We start from the raw sequence: 18837 nt of genomic DNA, 5'->3' as shown, positions 1-18837 counted from the left end.
TACCATCCTGTATTACACTCGGAGTGTCACACACAGTATTATCTAAGCACTTGACTCTCATAATCTAAGTGAGTTGTCATGGGTGGATTACATAAAAGGGACCAAGTTGGTTCAGCTTTTAATGCTGGATTTACATTCAGGCCTCTCTACTTCTACTCGTCCTGCCCTATTTACTTCTCTAGTTACTCCTTGCGAATAGTAAAGGCAGTAGTTCAGTGTTTGTATTCAGCTCACTTTTCTTCTCCTAAAAAAGAGGTTTGATAGAGGGAACTGTAACTGGTAAGGTCAGACAGGATAGGAGAAAGCCAGCCGTTCCGAGAACGAACCTTAACCGTTCAGGATAAAATCCCATCCGGGTGGGAAAATCTTAAATCGAGGTCGAGTGGATCAGTCCTCATGTCTTCTGACGAAGTGTTTCGCACATCGAAGCGTTTACCCCTTCATGTGAGTTTAATTACAGTTAGCTGTAAAGTAACTCCCTGAGATCAATAGGCTGTTGGTACTGTAGGGTTTATACGCGATCTGGAAAACCTGGAAAAGTCATAGAATTTGCCACCCGGTCAAAAATTAAAAATATTCAAATTAAATACCAAGTATTTCCGGAAAACGGCCTGCGGCGCATTCCCTCTCATATTCCTTGACGTTCTGCATATTGCATATTTTATTTAAATGAAGGGGTAATCTTACTGATTTTTAAGTATCTCCGCCCCTAATTTTCTGGAAAACTCATGGAAATTTTCTGGAAAAGTCATGGAATTTCATTCCGGGAAAAGCGTATAAACCCTGGAGGGGCTCCCCTCGTTTTCCCATCGAAGATACGACACTGGCTAATCCTATTATAGGTAATTGGGAGTTTCTATAATTTCTTGTATATAAATTCTCACTCTTTCAAATAACCGACGGCGTTGGTAGATAATGGGAAATTTTCAAAAAGTCTACGGTCGTTGAACTCCAAAGCGGAATTTTTAATGTCTAATCTTTGACTCATGTCACTTTTCAAGGACAAATTTACCTTATTTAGCTCTTCACTCTTCTTTTCGGCATTTTTCTTCGTCCTTCTTTCCTCCTCTTTCGTTTCCCATCCCCCCTCTTCTCTAGAGGAGGAGAACTATCGATAGTCGGCGCCATCGATAGTTATCGATAGTTTTTTTTTTTTTTTTATTACATGTTTTCCTTGTTTCTAAAGGTCTTATCCCCCCAAAAAGACCTAACCTAACCCAACCTAATTTAAAGAAAATTATTAACAGCTGTACACGTATTAATTTAGGTCACAGGGTTTTATTTCAACTTTTTTTTCTTTTTTTTTTTTAATTTAAAAAATATTTTTTTACACTTTTCACTTCTAAAACGACCAAAACAAACGAAAAATGTGCAGAAAAAATCTATAGAAAACTATCGATAGTCAAGCCTCAACTATCGATAGCGTTCGATAGTCAAAACTATCGATAGTTATCGATATTGCTATTGATAGTTCTCCTCCTCTACTCTTCTCTCCATTTTCACTTTCCTTTTTTTCTTTTCCTCGGTCTCACAGTTCTTTTTTTCTCTTTTTCTTCTCCTTATTTTTTCTCATCCAGTCATCCTCTCCCTTGTATCTCTCCTCCATCTTTTATCATCTTCTTCCCTCTCCTTCCTTTCTCTTCTCTTCCTCTTCCCCCTTTTACATCTTCTCCTTGTTACCTCTCTTATCCTTCTTTCTCTCTCCCTCCCTCTTTCTCTCCATCTTTGAAATTCGTAGGCATTAGTAGGCATTTAATTAGGTATACTTTGGAACATCAAACATGAAAAATACTGTCTCTCTCTCTCTCTCTCTCTCTCTCTCTCTATCTCTTTCTGCCTCCTTTTTTATAATTATAATGATTATTATTATTAATAAATAATCCATCTTGGAAAATTCTCCATGCATATTTTAAACAGGTATCTAATACCTACCTGGGTAATTCTACCTACCATCTTATATAAGTTGAGGAGCTCAAGAAACAAGAGAGAGAGAGAGAGAGGGGAGAGAGAAAGAGAGAGAGAGAGAGAGACAGAGAGAGAGGGAGAGAGAGAGAGAGGGAAATGAAGAATTAGAGAGAGAAAGAAAAGAGGTATCAGGAGCAAGAGAGATGCTAAATAAGAAAGAGAAAGAAAGAAGGAGAGAGAGAAGAAGAATACATTATGATCAGAAATTAGGTATGCGTAATATGTGTTATTCAAATGTTAAATATTTAAGATATTATTAATTGTTCCAAGTGTGTGTACCAACAAAAAAAGTTAATACAAACTTATTACTTTGAAGATTATTAAAATTAATTCATTTAATAAAATAGTGTTTTATTTATTTATTACGTGAACAATACCCGTTATTGGGAGTTTAATAGACTGAACATTTCTATACGTATTATTCCAATGGCTTTGAAATTTTTGTTTGGACCTAGAACATATCAAGCTTTTCAGGAACTTCTCCAACCTCCGGTAGGGTATTTTCATTTTCTTTTTTTTATAAAGCAATTTAACTTTAGTTATTTAACTGTAAAGTCAAGAAAGTAAGAATAGGATAAAGAAATTGATCTGTAAAGTGTAACTGAAAAATACAGGATATTATTCATTGGAAAATAGAGAAGAGACCTACGTAATATGTACAGCAGACGTTTGTTAGAATAGTTTTGTTTACCTTGATTATGATGATAACTGAAATGACTTTTAAATTTAAATAATTAAAATACGTGTAAATAAATTAATAAAAAAAATATTTAGATTACAATACATAATTATTTATATTGCCGAACGCTATAGTAGTTTTGCTGTCTGAAAATAATAAAACAACAATGATTTACTTAATCTAAATTAAACTAATTAGGTACCTAATAAATGATTTTTCGATTTTCAAGGTTTGATTTCCCTGAAAAAGGGCGTACGAGTTCCAAGGAAACGTATAGATAACATTTTATTCATATCACTTGTGGGAGGGAACTTTGAAAGTTTATGACGCTCGAACTTTGAGATAAGGTCATTTTTCGTTATTATTAGATTTTTATTACCTATATATTATTATTATTTTTGTACACCTTATGTGATCCGTAGATTGTCTAGAATTATCTCATTCCACCTAAACCTGGTAGGTAATCTAACTAACCTGTTAAAAAGAAAATGAGGTAGTTTCTAGTGCGTTGTGTAATGCTGTGTAATATAGATAATAATGTTCTAGTGATTTGAGTAGCAAAGATAAAGAAACTTCCCTTGTTAATGTTGTGCTAAAATTGTATTAAAAAGGTCCTTTTTATCTACTTTTTAAAATTTAAACAAGGTAATCCCTCTTGAGACATAGACGAAAGTAATAATTTAATATCTTTGAAGCTTGAAATTTTAAAGTCAATTAATATTTACTCAATGATTACAAACTTGATAAATAATTAAAACCTGATTAAAAAAAAAATCCCCCTTCCCTCTTGAGACATAGACGAAAGTAATAATAATAATTTAATATCTTTTAAGCTTGAAATTTTAAAGTCAATTAATATTTACTCAATGATTACAAACTTGATAAATAATTAAAACCTGATTAAAAAAAAAATCCCCCCAACACTATTAATTCAAGCCTTGTAAACCTAAAAATAATACACTTGAACTTGAAGAAGAGAAAAATATAACTTACTATTTTTAAAGTTTTAAAATGATTTTAAAACAATTTCCGTCTGGAAACACGAGCCAAAAATCCACAGGTGCTTGTTGACAAAACTTGCCGAAATACTGAACCTTTTCAAATAGGGTGACCGCGTTCAATATAGGACACCTTTTCAAATAGGGTGACCGAGTTCAATATAGGACACGCGCGTTGTGGGATGGGCAGTAGCACCGAATCCATTCCTCTGACACTGACGTGGGGCTCTCAAAGGAATTACGGCAGCATTTTCAGCTTTTATCATTTCCTGCGAAATTCCACGGTATCGTCCCTCATAAATGACAAGGTAAATACATAGTTCAGGCAGGGTGTCTACCAAAATAGAAAAATAAAATTCCCTGACTTTTCCCATTTTTCCAGAGTCCACTTTTTCAAAATTTGTAGGCTTGAAAAAATTCCCTGACTTTTTTTGGATTTTTGTCACTTTTTTGTGAAATTCCTTGACTTTTCCAGACTCCTCAAAACTCCCTGACTTTTCCCAGTTTTCCAGTCTGGTAGAAACCCTGTTCAGGATACGAAGTAAATACGTACTTGTTACTTGTAACAATTCTGGATGTTCAGGTTGGTGGTTCGAGTCCAAGTGAAGGCAGAAAATTTCAGCGTAGTGTATTAAGCTGGGAACGACATTTCGACATTTGTGTCGAGCATTTATGCTTAAAACAATTATTATTATTTTTTTTATATATTTTTTTTTACTCGTAAGGTGAAATATCCAAAACTCGTTTTAAAGATCTAAAAACATCAATATCTTCTGTCCAATTTGTCAGTACACTAATTTACTAATATTAATATAATGGATCTCGCTTAAAATTTGCGTCATGGGTTTGCATATCGTTGTAGTAATTATGTTTGTAATATCGTATCGTAAAACGTTTACCAGTGCTTTCCAAACTCAAGGTAGGTAGGTATAGGGGTCTTCTCGTGACGGGGGTTTTACCCACTATTTAGCGACAAGCTGCCCGCCTCCTCCATTTAACCTCACCCAACCTGAGTGGAGCCGGGAACCCAGCAGCACGCAATTGCCCAGATGGTCACCCATCCAAGTACCAAGCACGCAAGACGTTGCTTAACTTCAGTGATTCGTGGGGAACATATGCTGGTTTCCAAACTTAAAACATATACCTTTCTCCCACCTATTTTTCAAAATTATTATTATTTGATTTTTATTTTATTATTATTATTTCAAAATTATGATTTTGATTTAAAGTTTCATATTTATAATGATTAAAAACGTTTTATATTCCAATAACAATGTTACTATAAGACTGTCGAGCTGTCGACCCGGCCCTAAATTCTAAATGTGCCATGTATAAGTTGAGGACCACTGTTCTGTTAGTTATAGGATTCATCAATGTACAACGAATCTCTGCTAATTACTTCGATCACACATGATTTCCCCACACATATACAGGGTGGTCCATATTTTTTTCCAAAAGGTTTGATAGAGGGAACTGAAACAACGCAGGTATTCTCGTCCCCAAATCGAAGGAGAAACAAATTTTTTTACATAAAGCTAAATCAAGCCCCCCCAAAAATTTAGACAAGAACCGCCTATGCTGTCGACCCGGCCCTAAATTCTAAATGTACCATGTATAAGTTGAGGACCACTGTTCTGTTAGTTATAGGATTCATCAATGTACAACGAATCTCTGCTAATTACTTCGATCACACATGATTTCCCCACACATATACAGGGTGGTCCATATTTTTTTCCAAAAGGTTTGATAGAGGGAACTGAAACAACGCAGGTATTCTCGTCCCCAAATCGAAGGAGAAACAGGATTGGAGGAACCCAGCCGTTTCGAGAACAAATCTTATCTGTTTAGGATAAAGATCGTCCCGTGACCCAGCGATTATAAGGCAGACGCGCTACACTCCAAGCTAACTTGGCTGGATAAACAGATAAGATTCGACCTCGGAAAGGCTGGCTTTCTCCCATCCCGTCCTTTCTTCAATTTCGGGATTTTCGGGACGATAAGATCTCCTCCGTTGGTTGTTACAGCTCCCTCTATCATTCGGTCTGTCATATTCAACCATCTCTGTATACAATACCTTGGTACCCCAATGCCGAAAATATTGCCACATTGTTGTCATTGAGATTTATGTTACTAAATATACTATACGAGTGCTTAACATGAGATATGAAATCGATACTTAATGTTCTCAGTTTTAAGTTTCAGTGTATGAATCGTATTGTTCTGTCGTTGTTCGAATATTCTGTTTTTGACATTCCTCCCTTTTTTACCCATCTTTTTTTTTCCTTCTGTGACAGGACAGTACTAAAATCACATATTTGGAGAAATTTTGTGCCCGAGACTTTTGCAACAGCTCCATTGAGAGGTTTAAAGACGAATTTCAAATTTCTTCGAGAAGTGTGTGTGTTTTTTTATATATATATTTCAATATCATCCTTTTTATTACTTTTCTCAATGATAGTATTGTTGGTATTGTTTTAGCTATGAGTCTAAGCACTTGACTCTCATAATCTAAGTGAGTTGTCATGGGTGGATTACATAAAAGGGACCAAGTTGGTTCAGCTTTTAATGCTGGATTTACATTCAGGCCTCTCTACTTCTACTCGTCCTGCCCTATTTACTTCTCTAGTTACTCCTTGCGAATAGTAAAGGGTATTCAGTGTTTGTATTCAGCTCACTTTTCTTCTCTTAAAAAAGAGGTTTGATAGAGGGAACTGTAACTGGTAAGGTCAGACAGGATAGGAAAAGACCACCCGTTCCGAGAACGAACCTTAACCGTTCAGGATAAAAACCTATCCGGGTGGGAAAATCTTAAATCGGGGTCGAGTGGATCAGTCTTCATGTCTTCTGACGAAAAGTTTCGCACATCGAAGCGTTTACCCCTTCATGTGAGTTTAATTACAGTTAGCTGTAAAGTAACTCCCTGAAATCAATAGGCTGTTGGTACTGTAGGGTTTATACGCGATCTGGAAAACCTGGAAAAGTCATGGAATCTGAAAATCGGTCAAAAAGTCATGAAAAATCGTGAAAATTCAAAGAAAACCTGAAAAAGTCGTGGAATTTGCCACCTGGTAAAAAATTCAAATTAAATATCAAGTTTTTCCCAAAAATGGCCTGCGGCGCATTCCCCCTCATATTCCTTGACGTTCTGCAAATTGCATATTTTATTTAAATGAAGGGTTAATCTTACTGATTTTTAAGTACCTCCGCCCCCTAATTTTTTGAAAAACTCATGGAAATATTCTGGAAAAATCAAGGAATTTCATTCCGGGAAAAGCGTATAAACCCTGTACTGGATAATACTGTGACATCCTAAGTCAAGTCTCTAGGTAATACATACATATTCAGTCCTCATGTCTTCTGACGAAGTGTTTCGCACATCGAAGCGTTTACCCCTTCATGTGAGTTTAATTACAGTTAGCTGTAAAGTAACTCCCTGAGATCAATAGGCTGTTGGTACTGTAGGGTTTATACGCGATCTGGAAAACCTGGAAAAGTCATAGAATTTGCCACCTGGTCAAAAATTAAAAAAAAAAGAAAAAAAAAAAACAAATTAAATACCTATCAAGTTTTCCCGAAAAATGGCCTGCGGCGCATTCCCCCTCATATTCCTTGACGTTCTGCAAATTGCATATTTTATTTAAATGAAGGGGTAATCTTACTGATTTTTAAGTACCTCCGCCCCCTAATTTTTTGGAAAACTCATGGAAATTTTCTGGAAAAATCATGGAATTTCATTCCGGGAAAAGCGTATAAACCCTGTACTGGATAATACTGTGACATCCTAAGTCAAGTCTCTAGGTAATACATACATATTTTGAAAGTGATCCTGAAATCGGACTTTTTTTACAGGGTGTTCAAATGTACTACTTACCTTCTTATCATTTATCTTTTTGTGTACAATGAATTATACTAGAGAGCCATATAACTAAGTACCGAGTTGCATTATCTAATAACATAGGTACTTACCTTCTTATCATTTATCTTTTTGTGTACAATGAATTATACTAGAGAGCCATATAACTAAGTACCGAGTTGCATTATCTAATAATAATGTTACAATGTAAACATTTTACTATAAATTGTATTTCTTATGCAGCTTATACTTAGTGGTATCTGATAAAGTGATAAAGTATATTCAGTTTTATTCACAGAACAGAAAAGAGAAATGGTGCCTGTATTTGGTTTATGGTTGTGTAAGATTTTTCACTTTAATCTGGATCTGGAAAAACAAAAACCTTTGAGCTTTGACTGCTTACTGCTTTGACATTTTTTAATACCGAAGAGGAATAGAGGATTTCCCCATTCCTACTTGACAATTTTTGTCCATCAGTCATGATAAGAATCATGCTATTTAGGAGAAAAAAATCTGGATCTGAAAAAACAAAAACCTTTGACTGTTTTGACATTTTTTAATACCGAAGAGGAATAGAGGATTTCCCCATTCCTATTTTACAATTTTTGTCCATCAGTCATGATAAGAATCATGTGCCCCACAGTTTTTTAGTGTAGATTGGCCATTCCCTTATGTGCGAGGTAAGTAATCCTTTGATTGCGAGGCGAACGCATGACTTCCAAGCTTGAGACTTTTGGACAAAGAATGTCGCATCTTGACATTTCACATTTCTCAATAGACTTCATCTGTGTTAGGAAAATATTGCATGATTAGCCTTTTCTTTTATTTAGTAGTTCAAGTTGACGTCTCACAAACCTTATGTGCGAGGTAAGTTCTCAAAGTATGTAGGCACTTGACAGTCTTATCAGCTCCCATGTCAAGGCTATGGAACGTTCATTGGTATCAGGGAAATCACAAGTACCGGTTTTGTTCTCTGTGTGGAGTAAAGTGGGTAAGGGAGATGAGAAATAAATGAAGAATAGGCCCCAGCTACTGGCCTCGAGCCCATTCCCACTTGTCCTGAGTTTCATCTTTTCCTTAAAGCCTTGGTTTCCCCCTGTCCTCCTGGTCAATGTCTGGGGACCACAAGACCTCCGTTGTTACAGTTCCCTCTATCAAACCTTGAAAAGAAATCAGCTGTGTACCTATATTAGATCAACCAAGACTGGGACTCGAACCAGCTACTTTCCATGAGCCGGGGGTAAGCAAGATGAAAAGTCACTGTGAATATTAATAGCATTACATAGTATATTTTTATTACTTTCTAACTAGTTTAACTTTCATATTCAAGATTTTTTCCTATATATGTCATAGAATATTTTTTATGAAAAATAAAACACATTTTTTTGTCTTTGTTATTATTTAAACGATTTATTGTATTTTCAACTCAGCTAAGTACAACTCCTTTCAGAAAAGAACAATGAAAATAATAATGATGATGAAAAAATCGTAGCCATCTAAAATAACAATGAAATTTACAGAAATCTCTTTTTCTTGGAAAATAGAAAGTAAAAAAAACGCATTCGAGATACTTGTAAATTGGTACTCTCTTCCTACTTTTGTAAATAAAATGAAAGAGGCACGTTGAAGAAAAATGAGATATTTTTTGTACAAAATTAAAGTTAAAACAAAATACAAAAATAAATTTAAAGGCGACATAGAAAGGCAGTCCATTATCTACCTTTCCAGGAAGTTAACATCCCTGACGAAATAATTTTCCATCCTGGTTAGTTCAGTATCCACACTAGGAATAATTATTCTAAGAGATAGTATATTATTTCTTCTCATCATCTATGCCCCTACAGTTACATCTGAAAACTTTTGATTATTCAGTATCCACACTAGGAATAATTATTCTAAGAGATAGTATATTATTTCTTCTCATCATCTATGCCCCTACAGTTACATCTGAAAACAAGACCAAAGTTTTTCACCCCTAAAAACATACATAATTTCAAGTGTTTGTAACCAGTTCAGTTATCTTACCGGATACAAAACCGGATGGCAAAAAAAAAAAAAGATATCCTTCATTATTCTGCCATCACCATGCGGCTACAGCTTAAGCCGCTACAACAACAACAACAATACCGGATTATTTCATGACTAATTTGTCAGATATGTTGCACGTTCAAACTCACACACAGTACTAATTCCCCATTAAAGCGCAATCATCTTGAACGAGCTTTTGTTCTTGTTTCGAAATTAATTGTTCGTGCTTCAAGTTTACGCTTTAATGAATTAGAGAAAATTTGACAGACTCCCGTTTTTCTGTTTTTTAATTAAACTACAGTTCCCACTTTTCTTGTTCGTTAAAAAATTCTCGAGGTGAAAAAGAAAACTTTTGCACGCGATCGAGGCTTAACTTTCTGGCCGAACGGTATACCTAACTATAAACAAAAGCTGTTCCAGTGTTCATTTGCCTCATTTTTAGTTTAAAGAAATATAGTACACCTGTTGTAACCCGAGTTCTTGTTTTTTTATTATTATTTTAACTGATGGATTCTTAATTATAATTTTATTACTTATGTGGAAATTCGTATTTATTCACAAATTTCAATAAGAAGACAGTTTCATTCAGTTTCTCTATAATATTAATATTTTTTAATTCAACCCTGAACTTTCTATTCCTGTAATTCACACAATTTTGTTTGAAGTTTGAAGGAGATACCAATAATTGATTTTTTTGTAGTATTCTCTACCACTATCAGCCCAGCCATACACGTTTGAAATAATTCGCGCCAATTATCGTAACGTGTATGGCGGGCCTCCATTTTGTACTTTAAAATTCTTTTCCGTTTAACAGCTTTTACCTTGGACAGATACCCCATGTTATTCAGACAAAAATTCAGACTTGATTTTTTTTCTTCAATAGACTTGAACTTTTTTTTTTCTCCTCACATTTTTCAAAGACTTTTAGCCTCTGATAGATACCCAACTTTATTCAGACAAAAAAATCAGTTTTGAAAAAAAAAAATCAGTCTTGATTTTTTTTTTTTTTTTTTTTTTTTTTTTTTTTTTATTTTTAAAAAAAAAAAATCAGTTTTGATTTTTTTTTTTTTTTTTTTTTTTCAGTCTTGATTTTTTTCCTCAATAGACTTGAAACTTTTTTTCTCCTCCTCACATTTTTCAAAGACTTTTTCCGTGCGAATATGGAAGTTCGGAAGCCCCGGCGGCGGGCGTTCTCTCTGCTTCATCCCAGTGACACTCACACGCCCCTTCTACACCGCTCGCACCATCTGGTCCCCGCCATCTTTGCGCCTAAAACGCCGCCCCCAGATTTGGCGCCTGCTGGGCCCGCGGGCGGCCGAAAGTTCAGCTTCGCCGGCATGACACATTGGGTACAATCGATAGAGCCATTTCTTTACACCAATTATATTTCTCGCTTTAATTTATATATAATTATTTATATTTTTTCCAAAAGGTTTGATAGAGGGAACTGAAACAACGCAGGTATTATCGTCCCCAAATCGAAGGAGAAACAGGATTGGAGGAACCCAGCCGTTTCGAGAACGAAACTTAGTTGGGGGCACGGTTGGTCCAGTGGTCATATAGAAGGTCCCGGGTTCGAATTCCACCATCGACAAAAATTTGTACTCGTTTTTCGATTGCAAATATTTCAACGGGTTACTTTCTGGTGTTCTCGTGTTGACCCAGCACATAAATGGGAAGTATTGTGTCTCTTCTCGCCCATCTGATGAGAGGCATACTATGGGATGGGCATGCTACGACACAGACCACAAGCGTCTAATGCAGCAGTTGTTCCATTGCTACGAAATAAAAACGGCGGTGGAACACTCATCTTTTTTTTTATCGTCCCGGGCGAAAATCGAACCCGTGACTCAGCGATTATAAGGCAGACGCGCTACACTCCAAGCTAACTAGGCTGGCTAAACAGATAAGATTCAACCTCGGAAAGGCTGGCTTTCTCCCATCCCGTCCTTTCTTCAATTTCGGGATTTTCGGGACGATAAGATCTCCTCCGTTGGTTGTTACCTTTTAGGTCTCTCTTTATCAACGAACTGCATTTTTACTTCTCTGTTTTATAAATGTGTTTCCTCGAAATAAAGTATCCTTCCCCTCATCTTAATGAAGAGACGGGGAAGATAGTCCAGAACGCTCGACTTATACGTATATAGACCTACTCGGACTATACATACTAGTACATAATAATTATACATACCTATGTGTAGGTGTACACTGTACAATACTGTAGGACGTAGGTACATATTATGAAAATATCTATCCTCAAAAGAGTATGAGTATGAGACCTTTTAGGTCTCACTTTATCAACGAACTGCATTTTTACTTCTCTGTTTTATATGTAAATGTCTTTCCTCGAAATAAAGTATCCTTCCCCCTCATCTTAATGAAGAGATGGGGAAGAGAGTCCGAGACCTACTCGGACTATACATACTAGTACATAATAATTACATAAATATGTATGTAAGTTACATAGCCGATAGCCGGTTGTTTTTGAGTCACAAACCTACACCATATCATACTTCCATTACATAGATCAGGGATTCCCAAACTTTTGAATACTGCGTACCATCTGACACCTCAAGCTTCTTTTGGTGTACCACCAAACATCAAATTTGTTCTGTTCGGGGTTCAAATAAAGATATTATAGCGCCGCAGGCAAAATTTTTTGTAACTATAGTACGCTGTCACAATTTTTGGTGCATTGATTGTAGATTCTTTTCTCTCCCAACTAGGGTTACTACCAGATTTGTTTTTCGTATTTACGAGATAAATCATAAAACTGTGGGGTTTTCAAATCTTTTCGCGTACCACCAGAAGTGCTTCCGCGTACCACTAGTGATACGGTACGATTGGGAACCTCTGACATAGATGCATATATATGTAGATACAAGCGTAGAAGCAATAGATCATTATCTCATGTTTTGTTTGAAATGTGCCAAGATGATGTATCGTCTAAACGCGTAGGTAACTCATAGGGTATATTACCTACCTATGTATACATTTAGGTACCTATATAATGATATTACCTAGGTAGGTGTATTTGTATACCTTGTTAAGTACCTAGGTATACAAATAGCCACCTATATTACCTACTTATACAATTTATATATATACAAGTAGGTACACTGTAACAAAGGAGGTATTATCATCCCGAAATCGAAGAGAAGGATGACAGGATAGGAAAAATTCGGGGAACGTATGTACCTTATCTGTTTAGGCTAAAGTTTTTCCCGAACGGGAACAGAACCTGCGACTTGACGCTTACAAGGCAGGCGTTTTACCTTCCAAGCTAACTACGCTAGCTCAAATAAATTGAAAAGAAGAAAAAATCAGCCGATTACATTACTTTACTTCCTATAGGTAAGAACTAAGGTCTGGGGCCACAAAGTGAGTTTAAACTCCTTTTTAAGTTTAACTCTTTGAGCAATCTGATTGGTAAAAAGACCTTTAATTTGATATATAGGTCGACTAGATTTGGATAAGTCTTTCTATGGGGTCAGACAGACGACACCGAAGCGAATACAATAGCCCGTTCCTTATACTTTTTTTTTTTATTACTATCGTAATGATAAAGGAAGGACGGGCTAAAAACTAATCAGATTTCTTAATCCGAGAGTTAAACTTAAACCGAGTTTAAACTCACTTTGTGGTCCCCAGCCTAAGGAAAGTACGCCTTAGATGGGATTGGAACCCGCGCCCTCCTGTTTATCAGGCGAACGTTTAACCACTGCGCTAACAAGGCGATTAACGCGTATATCTAATGGTTTATAATTCGATCACATTCTAGACCAGGTAGGTAAGACACTATGTAGTTATGTATAGTTTATATTACTCCAAATGTAATCAAAGTAGAGATAACAATACTTACTTCGGAGGCCTGAGGCATCTTGTTTCTACTACCGTGTATACAAGAGACTATGCTCCTACTGATAACAAGTTTTCACGCTTTTTTTTACTTTTTTGTCACGAATTATAAATCAAAAAAAGATTTCAGTGTTATCCGGGCAGAGTTTGTGGATAATCGTTTTGTTTTTGTTTTTTTTTTTTTTAATTACTGGAAATAGCAGTTAATACTAAAAAGACCTTTTCCGAGACTTTTGCAACAGCTCCATTGAGAGGTTTAAAGACGAATTTCAAAGTTCTTCGAGAAGTGTGTGTGTTTTTTTATATATATATCTCAATATCATCCTTTTTACCACTTTTTTCAATGATAGTATTGTTGGTATTGTTTTAGCTATGAGTACAACACTGACAGCTTGATCCTTGAATTTGAAAATAATGTGAGACATCTCATATCATCCTTTTTATTACTTTTCTCAATGATAGTATTGTTGGTATTGTTTTAGCTATGAGTACAACACTGACAGCTTGATCCTTGAATTTGAAAATAATGTGAGACATCTCGCGCTTTTTTGCAACTTCGGAAATAATATGCCACCTAAACCTTTCTTTGACATCTTAAGCTACTCCTCAATTCTAATACTGTCATCAGCTTTTTACAGGGTGTCTACCAGACTGGAAAACCGGGAATTGTCAGGGAATTTCACGGAGACTGGAAAAGTCAGGGAATTGTCAGGGAATTTCGTACCACCAAACATCAAATTTGTTCGGTTTGGGGTTCAAATAAAGATATTATAGCGCCGCAGGCGAAATTTTTTGTAACTATAGTACGATGTCACAATTTTTGGTGCATTGATTGTAGATTCTTTTCACTCCCAACAAATGGGTTACCACATTTGTTTTTTGTATTTACGAGATAAATCATAAAACTGTGGGGTGTTCCCAAACTTTTGAATACTCCGTACCATCTGACACCTCAAGCTTCTTTTGGCGTACCACCAAACATCAAATTTGTTCGGTTCGGGGTTCAAATAAAGATATTATAGCGCCGCAGGCAAAATTTTTTGTAACTATAGTACGCTGTCACAATTTTTGGTACATTGATTGTAGATTCTTTTCACTCCCAACAAATGGGTTACCACATTTGTTTTTTGTATTTACGAGATAAATCATAAAACTGTGGGGTTTTCAAATCTTTTCGCGTAGGTACCACCAGAAGTGCTTCCGCGTACCACTAGTGAAAGTGATACAGTACGATTGGGAACCTCTGACATAGGACATAGATACATATTATAGGTACAAGCAATAGATCATTATCTCATGTTTTGTTTGAAATGTGCCAAGATGATGTTTCGTCTAAACGCGTAGGTAATTCATAGGGTATATTACCTACATATGTATACATTTAGGTACCTATATAATCATATTACCTAGATAGGTCATAGGTGTATTTGTGTACCTTGTTAAGTACCTAGGACACCTAGGTATACAAATAGCCACCTATATTACCTAGGTATACAAGTACACAAGTAGGTACAACTGTTAGGGCCTTTTGCCCTTACACCAAAGCTTCAGTGTGGGCTTTTTTAATTTATTTTATAAATCTACGGGGACATCCCCATTTTTACAATAAGATAATAAATTACTAATTAACTTAAGCCAAATACTTATAGTATCTACAACTCAAAGGATCTATTTAACTCAGAGGCTTTTTGATGTGTACGGAGTTAGGGATTCATCTCAATCAAAACCGAATATTTTTTCTCCAGACGGAGTTGGACCTTCTTCTCGTTCCTCGAATGCACATACATACTTGTCTCTCGTTGCATTGCCAATCATAATATTTTTGCTCTAAACCACCCCAAAAACTTTACGATATTCTTACGGTTATCTTTAGTTGAATACTTGGTCCTCTTGATTTCCGGCCCGGATTTCATCTACATTTGTAGACTTTTTTAAGGAATAACCTTTTTTTTTAAGTTTCCAAGTGGTCGATATATTTTACGGACCAGATTGCTGTGCTATGCTCCGGCCTATTTGTTACGAGCCTGGCTACTAATTACATTGCCTACCATGTCGATTGTGTGAGGATCTATTTAACTCAGAGGCTATTTGATGTGTACGGAGTTAAGGATTCATCTCAATCGATACCGAATATTTTTTCTCCAGACTTTGATCTTCTTCTCGTTCCTCGAATGCACATACATACTTGTCTCTCGTTGCAGTGCCAATCATATTTTTGCTCTAAACCACTCCAAAAACTTTACGATGTTCTTACGGTTATCTTTAGTTGGATACTTGGTCCTCTTGACTTCCGGCCCGGATTTCATCTACATTTGTAGACTTTTGGAATAACCTTTTTTTTAAAGTTTCAAAGTGATCGATACATTTTACGGACCAGATTGCTGTGCTATGCTCCGGCCTATTTGTTACGAGCCTGGCTACTAATTACATTGCCTACCATGTCGATTGTGTTATTTATTTCACTCGACCCGCAGTGTTTGCCAATAATTTCTAGCGACCATCTTGTTTCCTCGTCCAATGGTTTTGAAAGTCTTGCGATTGTGTACAGTTTGATAGAGGTTTACCGTCTCTGTATAACTACTACACCTGCCTACTCCTGCCTCGGTGGTGTAGTGGTCAAGGCGCTCGCCTGGTAAACAGGAGGGCGTGGGTTCGATCCCAGCCGAGGTGTGGAATTCGTCTCTGTATAACTACTACACCTTCCTACTCCTGCCTCGGTGGTGTAGTGGTCAAGGCGCTCGCCTGGTAAACAGGAGGGCGTGGGTTCGATCCCAGCCGAGGTGTGGAATTGGTCTCTGTATAACTACTACTCCTGCCTCGGTGGTGTAGTGGTCAAGGCGCTCGCCTGGTAAACAGGAGGGCGTGGGTTCGATCCCAGCCGAGGTGTGGAATTTTATCCTCAATATAATTTGAGAATTTGACCACAATAATAGTAGCAGCCTACTGCTGGAGTAAAGGGACAATTCCATACCTCGGCTGGGATTGAACCCACGCCCTTCTGTTTACCAGGCGAGCGTCTTAACCACTACACCACCGAGGCAGGTAAAACTACTTGGTAATTAGAACGTGCAATGCAGGGTTTTTTCGTTTAAATTAACGTTTTTCGATTGCAATTTTGTGAATAATCCGTTTCCATGTTTCTGATGTTATTTTTTACGCTGTAATCCATTTCACACTTCGTTAAAACTACTTGGTAATTAGAACGTGCAATGCAGGGAGAAGTTAACGTTTTTCGATTGCAATTTTGTGAATAATCCGTTTCCATGTTTCTGATGTTATTTTTTACGCTGTAATCCATTTCACACTTCGTTTAAATACCTATTTTCAGGTGTCGCCGTTGTTTTTTTCTATTATTTTTCACACTTTAACCCCTTTTGCCCCTCTTTCTCTCCCTATCTCGCGCTAACCCTTCTCTTCCAGATTTTGGCAACAGGTAAACAACTAGGTCGTCGTTTACAACATATATGTTCCCATCTTCCCTCACGGTCGTTAAGTTGTGACGAAATTTCTGCTGGGGAGAGACTTTTTTCCGAGGGAGCTGCCTCGGATTTTTAGTCACAACTCGGGTTTTGATTTTTGGATCGAGTGTAGGGAACAATTTTCATATTTTCTGTTGGATTTTAGTGCTTATGAAGGGTCAAGAGATTCCTGCCTCTACATCTAAATAGGCACACCGCATTGCAATATCTTGCGTTTCATCTTTACAACTCCCATGTGCGTACGGCCCTGACAATTTTCAAATCATATTTTCTTTACGGTATGCTGGGGATAGACTTTTTTTCGAGGGAGCTACCTCGGATTTTTAGTCACAACTCGGGTTTTGATTTTTGGATCGAGTGTAGGGAACAGTTTTCATATTTTCTGTTGGATTTTAGTGCTTATGAAGGGTCAAGAGATTGACAAGAGATCCCTGCCTCTAATACATCTACCAATTATCTAGTAGACACACCGCATTGCAATATCTTGCGTTTCATCTTTACAACTCCCATGTGCGTACGGCCCTGACAATTTTCAAATCATATTTTCTTTACGTTTGATTACAACTCAAACACATATTTCACACACGATACGTACATAAGTTGGCGACACAACTAGTTACGAGATGCATTTCCCCACACTCAGTCATGTTTTATGGCTACTTATCCTAAAAAATAAAAATCTGAATATTCTCCAAGATTTATTTTTTCCGGGTAATTATTCCCATCGATAATATTTTTTTAACCTAATTTCAGGACCGGAGCGGGGATTCGAACCTGATCCATGCAGTGAAGGGAGGACACCGTGGTATTGTGGAGGCTCTGCTCAAGAAATATGTGGATGTAGATATTCCCGGCAAGGTAAGGAAGTTATCTGATGCATTGAACGTAACTGACGCTAATGACCAACGATCAACTACGCGTAACCTGCTTGATAAGAACAAGCACAAGTCGTTACGATGGTTGACTGCGGTTCAGGACGAGCCAATTAAACATGGCTAGAGAGTCTAGAGACCATCACCCTGGTTTATGGCTGATAAAAGAGATATTTTCTCTATTTTGTCGTCACCTTTCGGCTATCGCTACAACAAAATGCACTAACAACGTCATGTCCGTTTTTTTTTTTTTTTTTTTTTTTTTTAGAAGTTTGAAAGTATAAACAAAAGCTGTTCCAGTGTTCATTTGCCTCATTTTTAGTTTAAAGAAATATAGTACACCTGTTGTAACCCGAGTTCTTGTTTTATTTTATGGCGGTTCTGCTTGTGGTTTTCGATTTTCAATTACCCAGATGTGTTATCGAAATGAGTGTTCTTTTATTTTTTTCTAAATTAACTTTTTGGCGTGCCTCGTAAAAACAATAATATCAAGAATAACAATAATCAATTGTGTTTTTCTTCTGTCTGTACCTAACGTTCGTTGACATTCAAAAACTTGTTGAATAAATACTTCAGAATATTTAGTGATTTTTAGTTTATTTATTTTTCCCAAGATAAATTGTAGTAACTTATTTGTTCAGGATTATATCGATCCCGGACGGGAAACGAACCCGCAGCCTAGCGCTTACAAGGCAGACGCCCTACTCCCCAAGCTATCTAGGCTGGCATTAAATATGTTGCTAAAGTACATTTTGTTTCAATCTGTATTCTAGGAGAGAAAGACTGCCGTGTATACAGCCGTAGAGAAGGGCAACGTACCCATCTTGAAACTCCTGTTAACCGCCAATCCAGACTTGGAAATTGCCACCAAGGTACGTTCCTTTAAAATGTAAAAAAAAGTCCTTTGAAATCCGCAAAGGCAGGTTGTCTTGGTACTTGATCCTGATTCCCACTATAGAATAGAATATACCTTGGTTATACTGCCAGCAAAGGTCTGAAAGGTTCTCTTACTCCCGCAGCCTAAACAAGGCCTTATTTATTTGATTGGTGAAAAACAATAAGACCTGTTAAAATTCGCTACTTATACTGTTAGTCCTTTGAAATC

The 18837-nt window shown here is 36.6% G+C and overlaps 1 protein-coding gene across 1 annotated transcript in view; it reads left to right on the top strand.

Moving 5' to 3' along the window:
- Window positions 1-3580: 3580 nt before the first annotated feature.
- The window catches only part of LOC103512601 (kinase D-interacting substrate of 220 kDa B), a 53120-nt gene continuing 37863 nt past the window's right edge, over window positions 3581-18837 (top strand). Inside the window, exon 1 of the mRNA XM_026826029.1 lies at window positions 3581-3950. Coding sequence (XP_026681830.1) covers window positions 3825-3950 — 126 coding nt within the window. The 5' untranslated portion in view covers window positions 3581-3824. The remainder of the gene's footprint in view (window positions 3951-18837) is intronic.

Source organism: Diaphorina citri, unplaced genomic scaffold, assembly GCF_000475195.1.
Source record: "Diaphorina citri unplaced genomic scaffold, Diaci psyllid genome assembly version 1.1 scaffold862, whole genome shotgun sequence".
In the NCBI taxonomy this organism is placed as follows: domain Eukaryota; kingdom Metazoa; phylum Arthropoda; class Insecta; order Hemiptera; family Psyllidae; genus Diaphorina; species Diaphorina citri.
The sequence above is the reverse complement of the archived record's forward strand: the minus strand, read 5'-3'. Positions and strand labels throughout refer to the sequence as shown.